The 13,285-nt window shown below is 47.4% G+C and overlaps 1 protein-coding gene across 1 annotated transcript in view; it reads left to right on the forward strand.

Annotated features, from left to right (window-relative positions):
• LOC146857803 (uncharacterized) overlaps positions 1 to 12,568 on the forward strand; it is a 356,602-nt gene extending 344,034 nt beyond the window's left edge. Inside the window, exons 4-6 of the mRNA XM_085648469.1 lie at positions 8,742 to 8,843; positions 9,763 to 9,852; positions 11,811 to 12,568. Coding sequence (XP_085504595.1) covers positions 8,742 to 8,843; positions 9,763 to 9,852; positions 11,811 to 12,004 — 386 coding nt within the window. The 3' untranslated portion in view covers positions 12,005 to 12,568. The remainder of the gene's footprint in view (positions 1 to 8,741; positions 8,844 to 9,762; positions 9,853 to 11,810) is intronic.
• The last annotated feature ends 717 nt before the right edge of the window (positions 12,569 to 13,285 follow it).

Consider the following 13,285-nt stretch of genomic DNA (forward strand, 5'->3'; position numbering starts at 1 on the left):
TTCCAACAACAGGCTCGACCCTTCCCAAAATGGCTTTTGCCCTGGCCACAACACAGAGTCGGCGCTCTTGGCGGTGACAGAACATCTTTGGATAGCTTTGGATGCTGGGCAGAAGCCGGCACTGATCCTTCTGGATCTCAGTGCCGCGTTTGATTCAGTGTCCCACGCCATTCTGTTGCGACGCCTGGAGAAGGTTGGAATTGTTGGTTCAGCCCTGAAGTGGCTGGCCTCATTCCTTGCTGATAGGATGTTTCAGGTGATAGCTCCCCTGTATACCTCTGGCATCTTTCCCATCAAGCAAGGGGTGCCACAGGGCTCTTCCCCGAGCCCTCTGCTTTTCAATCTATATGTACAACCTCTGGTCGCAGTAGCCAAGAGCAGAGGGCTGACCATGGTCTCTTATGCCGATGACACAAAGTTGGTGGTGGCTCTCTCGAGCGACTCGAAGCAGGATGCTTTTAAATTTCAAGGCTATCTTGGGGTAGTCGCCTATTGGAAGACCGCCAACTGTCTCCAACTTAATGCCAACAAGTCAGAGGTGTTGCTGATAGGAAAAGACCATGGTCTATGGAATGAGCTCTGGTGGCCCAAGAGCCTAGACACTGCCCCCTCCCCCATGCAGGCAGTGAAGAACTTAGGGGTTTGGATGGATGCTTCCCTCAACTTCCAGACTCAAACGAAAAAGGTGGCGGGAACCTGCTTTGGGTTGTTGCGAGGACTCAAACCCATTCTGGGCTTCTTTGATACCCCCACCAGTCAAATTATAATCCGGGCCTTGATTATGTCAAGACTTGATTACGCTAGTTCACTGTATCTGGGAGCAAACAAGACAGAAATACATAGGCTACAGAGAGTTCAGAATGTGGCCGCAAAATCTCTCCTCGGTCTGCACAGAGCCTGATCAGTGATAAACGCTATTTGCCGTCTCCACTGGCTGCCTGTGGCTAGGCGGATTGAGTTCAAGGCTCTCTCTATAGCCATTAAAGTTCTGAAATTTGCCTCTCCTAATATTTTGACTGACTTGCTTCTACCTTATGTTCCCTCCTGCCAGCTCCGCTCCATGGGACAACACCTGGTGGTGGTCCCCCGGGTTAGGAGGGTTTATGCCGGAGGTCGTTCTTTTCGGAACAGAGTGGCCATCCTTTGGAACACGCTGCCGGCCCACATGTGGGGGCTCCATAATTACCTCGAATTTAGGAAAGCCATCAAAACCTTTCTCTTTCCCACTTCGTAGGCCTCCTTGGGCCCTCCCTGATCTTGGTCACCTCATTGCTGTCAGTGCCGGGACGCCTCTTTGCTGGGGCAGCTGTCACGCTTTATAAACCCACTAACATAACATAAAATAATCCAGAAACGCCTGACTGGAGCTCTTGGTGGCCAAAAGATCTGCCTGAACCACATTATACCTGCACCAGGTACAATGTATGCAGGGTGGGTTTTCCCCCGCAAAAAGCCTTATAGAAATGGCACATTGAAATCTTTGAGAACTCAGTGCAACACTTCCAGGACGCCATTGCGTCAATATCTTACACCTGCCTCACAGCAGGCGTAAGACTGATGCAGGCCCTTTCACATGGGGCTTGCCACGTGTGAAAGGACACATTGCTGGACTTGTATTGCTGGGGTGTGTCTGAAAATAGACGCATCACTTTTGCGCCTACAGATATGTCAGAAATACTGACGTATCTGTAACTCCTTGCGACATGATGCATCATACAGTAAATATGACGCATCCATCATGTCGCAAGGAGGGCGCACTAAGAAGTGACGCATCCCTGTTTTCACACAGCGATGCATCACTTCTCATAAATAAGGGTCTAAATGTGTTTACATCTAATATTCAGGGATAGTTATGTGTGTTTTCAATATTATAACACAGCAGCAGCTCACCAATATTACTGCAAATAATCTCTGTGACGCCCTCCCATTTCTTATCTGTTAGGCCTTGTTTTGATTTAAAATATACTTTTTTGTGTATATTTCATGAAACAAACAACATTTCTCTGCAAAATGGCTGTACTAGACTCACACATCAGGTACATAAAAAATAAATTAAAGGAAAACAGTATTTAAAATAATCTGTTTAAGAAAGATTCAAGGTCATTAGGGCAAAAATCTGGAGAACGGAGCTGACTCTGTAAGGGGGCCCCTTGAAAGGCTGGGGCCCTGGGCCAGAGCCCACTTTGCCCCTGCATTAAAACGTCTCTGGCTTAGCCACGACCCCACTGGGCAGATATTCTTGACCAGGAGCAGGACCTGCTTGACTTGCTCGATGTCAAGATCCCAGGGCTCAGTGAATATTATTAATTTTTTGTTGTGTTTATGTTCTGCAATTATAAATTTGTTCCCGAATAGCATGTTGCTCACACTCCATATTAAGGTACGCTAAGTTTTCGTTAAGAATATTATTATTATGCGATCCAGTTTCAGCTAAGAAGGTGCGTAGCACTACCTAATCGTACTCATTATCGGCGCTCTCTTTGGCTGATTAATTTTAAATTTTTTATAATTTTGTTTATTAGATTTTCATTAAAACAAACAACAGCAAGAAACATTGCTAGCATACAGAACCATCGGAACATAGTTAGGATAAAATAATCAGGCTATTTTCACCTATAGCGTACATTAAAATGTCCCGATATCAATGCAGCATATGGCCACTCGAACGAGTCTCAGGGTGCAGAACAACAGGGGGAAAGAAGAAAAGGGAAGAGAGGAGGGGGTCTCTCTGGCCACCAGGAAAAGATTTGTATGTGTCGCGCCAGCATGTCCAGCACCTTCACAGATGGCTCACACAGTCTCCACACAGTAACTACCCGTCCGCAACGGGGGCCTCGGCTTGATCAAGGGGGAGGGATCTAAGATATCTCTGCAGCGGTTCCCATATAGTCTGAAGGGGGAACCTGTGCATGCATTAGTTCCCAAAATGCAGACAGCTGATTGTGTCAGAATGCCGCGTCCTTGAGCCACTCAATCACACGTGGACTTCGCGTTCGGCTCCAGCAAATTGCAACCCGCTGCTTTGCCAACAATATGAAAAAAGCCTCCAGTTTCCTATTCTCTGCAGGCACCCTGCGCACGTATCCGAGTAAAGCAGTCAAAGGGGAGCGTTCAAAACTGCATTCTATCATCGCCTCCATCACATCAAACATGGGCCCCCAGAATCTCGCAACATCTGGGCAGGCCCAGGCCAAGTGCAGAAAGGACGCCCCTGGCGTCCTGCATTGCATGCAGCACGCATCCTCACGCATCCTCACTCAAGCAAGCTCTATGCAACCACTCAGGGGTCCTATAAAATCTGTGAATAAACTTAAAATGGATTAGCCTCAATCTATAGTTAGGTGACTTCTCTCTTGCCTGCGGCCAGCAGTATGACCATGTGCCCTCCTCACCGGGGGCTCCCAGGATCTTCTCCTGTTCGCGTTGTGCCAGGTACACACACATTGGTGACACTGGCTGCATACCAGAATATAGTTGAGTGATGAGTTTGCATGGTGAGGGGTTTACCAGGAACTCTTCCAGTACCTGGAACGTTGGTGGTGCTATTGTGAAGGAATCAAAGAATGTTCGTAATGCTGCTCTAAGCTGGTAATATGTCAATCTATCCAGCAGCCCTGTGTTCTAGTCTATGGAGATAAAGGTGCCGCCTGGAAACGCCCATCCCATTGTATGGAGGAGAAGCTTCTGCAATCTCTGGCACACCCCGTCCCTGCAGTGAAGAGTAACGTCGGGTGTCTAGGGAATAGTGTCACCAGGTGCGCCCTACGTCTAAGTTCCTGCCATGCCCATACTGTGTGGCCAACTGTGTTTACCTCAGCGCGCGTTCGGGTCTGCGGTCTTTAAAGAGCCATATGTAGTGGTGTTGGGTCCGCCTGATGATATTTAGGATGGTGTGCGCCATGAATAGGGTTGGATATATCCAGTAGAACCCAAACTGGGCTTGTGCACAATTGAAATATAATTTCATGTCGGGGCGCCCAGGTCTCCCTGTTTGACAGGAGCATTAGGGTCTGCTTTCCCGCCCACACGAGCGATATCAGGTTCAAGCGTAATCTCCGCTTGAATTAAGGGGAGAGAGGGAGCAGGAGGTTGAAAAAGATGTACAAAAAGTTGGAGAGTACCACCCTTTTTGCAATGGCAAGCCGACCCGCCGGAGACAATGGAAACATCATCCAGCAGCTCAGCCGGCTCTCTAGCAATTCCATAAGCCTGCCATGATTGCAATGCCATAACTCTTCAAAGTACCGGCTAAGCCAGATTCCCAAGTATTTCGCGGGGGAGTCCGCCCATCTGAGTGTGAATGCTGACTGGAATTCATCGGTGGCAGGAATGAGTGGGAAAATAGTTGACTTTCCCCAATTTATGGTGATGCCCGGTAGGCCTCTGAACCGGATAATTTCGTGAATTAGGGGGTCCAGGTTCACCGCTGGGTGTTTGACGTATAGGGTCATGTCATTACCAGACATGAACACTAGGATCACCCGAGGAGTGTAAGCGAGTCCGAGTTGTGTCTGGTGTTGCCTTAGTCTGGCTGCCAGTGGATCCGTGGCCACGGCAAAAAGGAGGGGGTTGAGCGGACACCCCTGTCTCGTGCCGTGGGCCACCAAAATGTGCCATTGATCCGCAATCTTGCCGTCAGGGCAGAATATAGCAAAGCTATTTTTTTTTAAAAGAGAGGAGCCGACGCCAAGGTGGGAGAGGAGTGTAAAGAGGTACAGCCATTCCACGGTGTCGAAGGCCGTGGTAGCATCCGGAAAAACAGCAGCATCCGTAGAGAGGGGTCTATTTCTTGCATGGCCGCAAAAAAGTTGCGGAGATTATGGGATGTGCCCCTGTCAGGGACGAAGCCACACTGGTCAGGCATCAGCACCTTGGGCAGCAGAGGGAGCAATCGGGTGGCTAACAATTTTGCAAGAATTATATTATCAAAGTTGATCATCGATAGTGGTCTATAGAAGTCACATAGCTGTTGGTCCTTTTCTGGTTTGAGAATAGTTATAATTAGTGCCTATCGCAGGGATGGGGGAGAGTACCCCACTCCAGTGATTCCTCGTACATGTTGAGGAGTTGAGGTGCGAGGAGTGGTGCAAATTCCTTGTAAAACGCAGATGTGAGTCCGTCTAGCCCGTGGGCTTTGTCGCCGGGCATGGCCCGAATCACACCAATCACCTCCTCCTCTGAAAACGGCTCGTCTAGGTATCTGCGCTGGCCATCACTTAGCCATATCAGCTCAATCGAGTCAAGGAAGGAAATCAGAAGGGGGTGTGCTTCTGATTGACATGCAGCATAAAGTGAGGAATAAAAGGTGAGCAAGTCTGCTTGTACAGCCTCCTGTCCAGCAACTACACTATCATCAGCAGTATGTAAATCGCTAATGTATTCGCTTGCCCACGGCTTTTTTAAAAGACTAGCCCATGTTTTCCCAGCTCGAGTTTCTTTCCCCAGATAGTGCGTCTCTCTGTGAGCTGCCTCCTCAAACTCCACCACCTTTTCTTTGATGCGTCCAAGGCTCGTTAACTGGTTAGAGATGAAGTACTCCACTCGAGCACCCGTATCTCCCCTCAAGGTGCTTTAGGTCCCCTGTAAGCGAGCGCCAGACACCTGCCTGATTGGCGATGCATTTGCCTCTTATAACAGATTTGAATGCCTCCCACAGTGTGGAGGGGGAATCTACCGTACCGATGTTTATCTCGAAATACTCTACTATGGCAGATCGGATCGCTTCCCGAAAGACCTGATCTCGAAGTGCGCCAGAAGGGAGTCTCCAGCTGAAAGCCCCGTTTGGGGCGCCAGGCAGCGAAAACTCCAGTAGCACCGGAGCGTGATCGGAGAGGGTGCGAGCAAGGTGGGTGGTGGTATGCATCCATGTGCCTACATTCCGTGACGTTAGCCAGTAACCAATCCTGGACCAAGTGGGGACCCCTGTTGATACACATGTGTCCTCCCTGCTGTGTGGGTGTTGGCAGCGCCAAACGTCTACCAGTTCATGATCCGCCACAAGGACCTGCAGCTGCTCCGCCACCTGCGGGTGGGGCCGGCGGGAATCTCTCGCTCTGTCTTTGGCTAGATCTAATATAACATTGAATTCCCCTTTCCACAAAATGGTGCTGGGACCCAGTGTCTCAGCTAACCGCCAAACCTCACTGAAGAAGTGTGGATCGTCCACAGTAGGGCCATAGACTGATATCAGCCTGACCGGTTGTCCCCCCAGCACCCCAGCAAACATTACATATCTCTCTTGGTGATCGCAGAGCACGGTGTGCGTGTGCCATGGGAGCCCCCTCCTAAGAATGATAGCTGTGCCTATCACATAATTTGAGTAGCCAGCTATAAATATCTCTCATATTCAACCCGCTCGCAGACACGCGCAGCTTACTCCCGCTAGATGCAACTCCTGCAAAAAGCAGATGACCGCACCATGACGGCTAAGATACGCCACTACCAGTCGAACATTTCTACAGTCGTTCAGGCCACGTACATTCCACGTTACTGCTTTAATTTTGGACACACTATTCTTTGTGCAACGGATCCATGACGACCCCGAGCTCCTGTTGAAGGGAGGCCAGAGAGGGGAAGGGAAGGGAAGAGGAAGAAGGGAAAGGAGAACATTGCAGCCAATCTAGTCTGCCCAACACTATACTTATTATTGTATTTTTATTCAATTTTTAATATGGGGTGGAGGCAGGTGGCGGAGCGGAGCAGTGTTCCACGGAGCTTGTCGCCAACTCCGTGGACCTCCGCGTAGTGCCGCTCCACCAGCTCCGCCCAGCCTTAGTTCAAAATTGTTTCTGGTGGTTCCTCCTCTGGGGGTACCCCTAGGGGTCTTGCACTGTTCAAAGGACATTTTTGGTTGCTTTGAGTCTGCTTTGCCCACGACGCATGATCGCTCCCGCCCCGTCAGGGAGTGTGCTTCACCAGGGTAACCGTATCCGTTGCAGTGTCTCTGTCTTGTGGGGCATGGGTCACCTAGGAGCTTTCCTGCGTGTGCAACGTCCTCCTCAAGGCAATATCAGCGTGGTCTGATGGACTGGTACAATGTCTAATGTGAGCTCGCCTCCAACAAGGTGGGAAGTGAGGCGATGAGGTGCCCCGTCCCAAGTGGCAACATCTCACGGAGCTCACCGTATTAGCAGCCCATGAATGGTGCAACACCCCCACAAGGTTTGCAAGTTATCATGGCACCTCGCTCAGCAATTAGCACAACGGGGGGAGCGCCCAACCCCACCAGGCCTTTCCTCTTCTCTGGTTCTGTTTGGGGGGCCAGAATTCTGCCTCTGATCCGGCACCAACCCCCCTGTGGATGGGGCGCATCGCAGAACAGCAATGCCCAGCAGGGCCACACCACAGGGCCCTGCAGTAATGAGCTATCCATCTCCCCTGTGCGAAATGCTTCTCAAGTGTGAGCGAAGGCCACTCTTCCCTTGAGGCTCCCACTCCGGTCCCACAAACTTGTGCCGGTATTCTCGGTGAAGGGGGGGCATGCACCCACAGCTGCTGTCCCTCCCCCGCGGCCGCTCCTACCTTGCATTCCGGGAATATGGGACCTCGCTTTTTCCCTCTGTACCAGTCACCAGCAGGTCAGGCCCTCCAGCCCAGGGGGTTCATCAGGGCCAAGTTGAGGGAGGTTGCATTCCTCTCAGGCCCCGCCACATCACCCCGAGACCAGCAGCTCACCACCCCAGTCAGGCCTCCAGCCGGTTTCCACACCCTGTTGGGGCCACTTCTCTGCGCAGTGCCGCACTGATTTGGGCGATCTCTCAGCCGGTCTCTCTCCGCAGTCTCGTCCCTCCATCTCACTGCTTGGGTCAGAGGGGAGAAGCAGCACAGTCAGCCTGACCCCCTACTTGAGCGGTTCCTAATGCTGCAGGGTGTGCCAGGTTTCATCGACCTCTTCCACCTCCCTGTTCAGCACGGGTCCGGTTCGGAGCCAGTCTCGGGGCTATTCTCCACAGGTTGACTGTAAGTGATGTCGATGGAGTCAAGCCGCACCGCTCACCTCCCTTCGTATCTGGCCGTGCAGCTGTGGGCTGTAGAAGTGGCAGACCACTCCCCAGCGGGCAGGGCCTATAGATCAGCTGCGTTCATTTTGATTATCGCGGGGCCGCCATCTTGCTTCCTCGGACGGCACTGGCGGCTTTGCTGTCCCTCCTCTGCTGCTTAAACCGTGCAATCTGGGCCGTCCAGGGCTCCGTTATTTACTGCCACAGGTGTCGGGGGCCTGTAGGGCCTACGATGTTCGCCTGGGCTGCTGGATTAATGCCGATTTCATCCATCCAGCCTGCAGAGCCTCACAATGTGGAGGCCATCTTGCAGCCAGCACTCTAGCGCCCCCTTGGCTGATTAATTAAGAAACCATTGCAGACTCTTCTGTTCTCCTGTCACCGTAGTGAATCAGTGATTTCAGTTATATAGCGTTCACTGTGACTTTCTTTATGTAGCTCGCACAGTTCCAAGCTATTTCATAGTGATGTGTAGTATGCATCTATGCACTGCAAAGAAGGGAGATTTAGTTGGTCCATCAAGGGTGTTAAGATATGAGAATAGAATCAAAGATCATTCATTGCAATGCATTAGTTCTAAATGTAGTTTTTGTTAAGGAAATTTGGAATAGGAACTTTAGGATTAGTATAGCCAACTCAACGAAAGTTGATAGACTCGAAACTAGTAATATAGGCACATTTTGTAGAGATTAACTGAATCACTAATCTATTTTGTTTTATCTTCTTCATTTCTTACATCAGCATCTAAGGACAAGAAGAGGGATGTTGTGGATGCGGGTGCGGGAGTAGCTGGTCAGGAGGGGCCAACCACCAGCACCTCTGCCAACGGCTCTGCTAACCCCAGTAAATCCAATTATTTATTATTATAATGTCCATAATGTTGGGTTTTATGATTGTTGTGGGCTTAGGGTAGTATGTTGGGGCATTGGAATGTTGGTGCTGACTTCCAGGACTGGAGTTGCTGCCTGGATGCTGGTATTGCTGGCAAAAAATACAGTTGCTAGACAACAGAATAGTTTTTCCAACTCCCAAATCCAATTTTAGTTTCATTCCTGCTATCCCTGCATTTTTTGTTTCCTTATTTCATGTTTTTAATTTTTATTTTGGTAGCTTATTTTTTCCGGTCTCTAGTTCACTTTTCTTCTGCTTTGTTGGTATTTTTCCCTCTACCCTCTATATTTTGTGTACTGTAAGACTAAGAACACATTTTTGGTACCTTACTGTCTACCTTGAAGGTAGCAGTCCTAAGTAAGCTAGTATTATAAATAATATTAATTGTATGTTTGTTGATAAGGCTTTCTTTTTCTTGCTCATGCTCCAACAGTTAACAAGAGAGTGGCCATGGTCATGAACCACCCCCCAATGTTGCCCTGGTAATTCATTTATACAGGATACCAGCAGTTTCCATGACAGTTCAGCATGGCTGGAAAGCATGAGGTCTCATTGCATTTGCCAACCAACACCATATGTCTTTCATTGACCATTATTCCACCCCTGCATTGTGCTTCAATGTCTCTGAGTCATCATGATAATCATAGGTTATAGCTCTGCCTCTTTATGACAAAACGTTTTTGGTTGGCTTCACTACGTGGCTTGTCTAACATTGTCAACCAACAAAATGCCCAGAGTGATATTTTTGTTAGAAGATGCTGCAGTGCTAACCAAACTGTAGAGATTTATGTTTTGTGGTTGTAGTTTGTGATTGAAAAAATTAAGGGGAAACGTATCTGGCATCTAAAAAATGTATATTGTTTTATTTTAGCCAAACAGACCACCAGTGATGCTGGCTCAAGTGCTGCTGCAGAAGGAGAGTCAGTTGGCGAGGGAGAAGGGGAGGCAGGGATGGGCCCTAGTAAGTCACATAATTGCTTGCTTATTGACAATTACTATTATACTTACAAGCTACCAGAGAGTTGTTGACTCATGATCGTGAGCCCTCCCGCTTTACCAGATGCAGCAGTGGTTGTGTTATGGCCTTTTCTATCTGCAGCTCAGCAAAAGCTCACATAATGAGGAGGGAAACGGAAATAACAGAAGGTTAAAAGAAAGGATGGGTGAAATGGTATATGAGTGAAAGGGTGGGTGGGTGGCTGAAAGGGCGAGTGGGTAGGTACAGGGATGGATGGGTGAAAGTATGGTTGGAAGAAAGGGTGGATTTTGAATGGATGGATAATGGATTGGGAATTGCAGTGAAAAACTGGATGAGAGAAAGTAAATGTTAAATCATGGTGGCTATGGGTGAATTAGGATGAAAGGATGCTTGAATGAATAAGCAAGGCAGCTCTTCTCATGGAGAGGGACATGCTGTTCACCTACTTCACTTACTTTGTTTTATGGTTATCAAAGCTATTTATCAAAGATATGGTTCAAATTGGTTTTTTAAAAAAAATTTGTTCGACTCCCATGACTTACTGTATTTGTTAAGTGAGACAGATGTATCCCACAATTCATCATTCATCACTCTTCTCCCTGCTCATGGCATTTTGCCACCAATGATCGAAGTACAGTATGGTTCAGTTTGTGACTGTGTTGGCTGTGCAATGTGCATCTGCTTCAGTTAATGCGGCACTTCCAAAGTTTTCAAAGCATTCCAATTTGCAAACCAAATACACAAGGTGTGTTTCCGTTTGCCCACTCAGTCACCACTTAGTACTTCACTCCTTTATTCTTTCCTAAGTTCTTCATTGCCAGTCTACCAAAAAATTGAAAAATCCATTCTTGGTATTTGTCACAGTTTATAGCCATGCAAAGTGAGTCCAAAATATATTTCATGGTTTCCCATAAAATATTTATTTTACACCTGTTCAGATGATTCCCTTTTAACTTCCATCAACTACAGTGACTGAATAAGCCAAAGCTTAATAGTCAGAATACAAATCGATGATCAGTGTAGAGACATTGACCCCTCTTTTCTATCTCAAAAGCTCTACTCTGTCCGCATAATCACTCTACCCTACCCTGCAGTAGAGTAAGTCAAGTTTCCTTTCTATACTGCCTAGCGAATTAATCTGTTGGAAATGATATGTGGTGGTGGGGCGAGGACAGTGAGTAAAGTGGGATGAAGTGCATGATTTGATTTCAAGTTTGGTGTATGGGATACCCTGTGACAACATGCCATGTACAATCTATATAGCCCATTCCTTTCCCTAGGGCAGTGCATTGCTTTATCCAATGTATACGTAAGGCAGACAGGATAATATCCACATGTTATAAGTGAGGTATGTGTCACAGTATCTTATTTATTATTTATCTGCCTATTTAGAGTCAGGGTAGAAAAGAAAGGCATTTGGAAAAGAGCAGTAAAATTGGAATTAAAAAAAGAAAACTGTCAACTACAGCTGCCCCTGCTGCAGACAGTAGCAAAATACTCAACGTGTTAGCTAGCAATGAGCATGCCTCCATTAATTTAGCACAACACACAACTTGTACTCCCTAGTACATAGTGCCTCACTCATTAATGAGAGGTCATTTATCTTTCCACTCAAGTGTCCGTTTAGTTAGTTGAAAAGCCTTTAAAAGAAAAAATAATCAAATCACTGTTTTTTAATCCGGTGTTATTCAGTCTTAATACTTTTCTACCACACAGTCAGTGCTTTATGCGATGCATGTGTGGATAAAACATAAAATTTGCCTGGTGACTCTCCTAATCATATTCACATCAAATTCCAATGGCCCTAGGGGACCAGCAATGTACTGCTACAGTGCCACTCACTAATTTCAAACAATCGTTTGCACAGAGCATTATTTACAATTTTTCTTTTTTCCTTTTTGTTTTTCTCAATATATCTACTCCTGCTGGTCTTCGCGTAGCACTCAACGGAGAGGAGATAGCAGCCCGTCTGCGGCAGCAGAAGCTGGACCATATCCAGCAAGAGTACCGCCTGCTGGTAGCCCTGGAAGAGGAAGAGGTGGAAATAGCTCCTGCTCAGCCGGGTCCCAGTGCAACCAGTCACCCTCAGCCTCCATCCTTCCGCCATCCCATCGCCGGCAGTGTTGCAAGTTGATAGGGGCCCTGACAACAACTGCTGCCACCCCTCCCAATCTGAGGTGCATCTTTCAGTGGCTGGACGCTATGGAGAGTTGGTCATCAGGATGGAACAGAGCCTTTACTTTAATTTGCAATGCTATCTTTAGTTTTTATGCAGCCTGTTTATCTGCTTGTAGGAGTGTATAACCCTTAGTTATAGGTAGTTATACCTCTATAATAATTTGACCATTAGGACGGATCACCTATACTGTCTATAGCAAACTAGATAAACGATTACTTGCAGTAGCAGTTAGTGACTTACTGACTAACGTAACTAGTTCACTTCACTCAATACTTGTCCTAACTGAATATAGACGAAGCAATAAGAGGGAAGGCATCACAACTTTACAAGCGAGGTCCCACTCCCACTCAAGTGAGCTCCAACTGTAGGATTAAGTGGAAGGATTATCCATTGCAGGCAAATAAATGGCAATAAAAACACAGAGTTAGTGAGTTGTAAATGATATCAAAGCTTTACAAATAATTGAGGCCAGACCACTACAGAAGGACAACATTTATCCGGACAATCTGTTGTGGAAGGAAACAAAGGAATGAGAGTGACACAGTACACTTAAATGCATTGCAAACAGTTCTTCTGCCCTAGAGACCAAACTTATCAGATGTCTAAATGTTTTGTCTTCTAAGTTGGAAAAAATAAAAATATGGAGGAGCGAACCCACCCACCCAGTTCTTCAAATATGATTGTTAAAAGAAAAATTATACTGTATTGCAAAATTAGGTGGTGCATCTGTATTCTCCTCGGGAACGCCCATCACTCTTGAGTGCCTGTCTGGGCTGGACTGGTAGGTAACAAGAAGTGTTGAGCTCAGCTTTCACCTTTCATTCGTGCAGGAGACGAGAAGGCCTGCGGATTGTAAAATAGAAACTGTATTTCAGAGTCAAGGATAAGGACAGGAGGAATGTAAGCTTTAAGTGGAGTGTGCCATGAAAAATAAGAGGGAGAGCAAAAAAACAAGAGGACTCAGAGTTTCAATTTTGCCACCAGTGCAACACACACACACTCAGCAGAATTTCACAAATCAACGCACCGCTCTCTCTTCCACATAGCTGAGTACTAGGCCTCAGAGCCATGGTTTCCCTTTGCAGTTGATAACTTATTGCTTCCAGATGTTGATGAGGTAGTCCCGCCTTGAGATGTTCCATCCTCCTCCAGACTATGGGTAATTCCGTCCCAGTCACAACCTGAGCAAGATAGATGTGTAAGGCACTGCTGTTAAAGAACAAGTAGAGAAACAGA

This window comes from Triturus cristatus, chromosome 3_2 (assembly GCF_964204655.1).
Source record: "Triturus cristatus chromosome 3_2, aTriCri1.1, whole genome shotgun sequence".
NCBI classification, from domain to species: domain Eukaryota; kingdom Metazoa; phylum Chordata; class Amphibia; order Caudata; family Salamandridae; genus Triturus; species Triturus cristatus.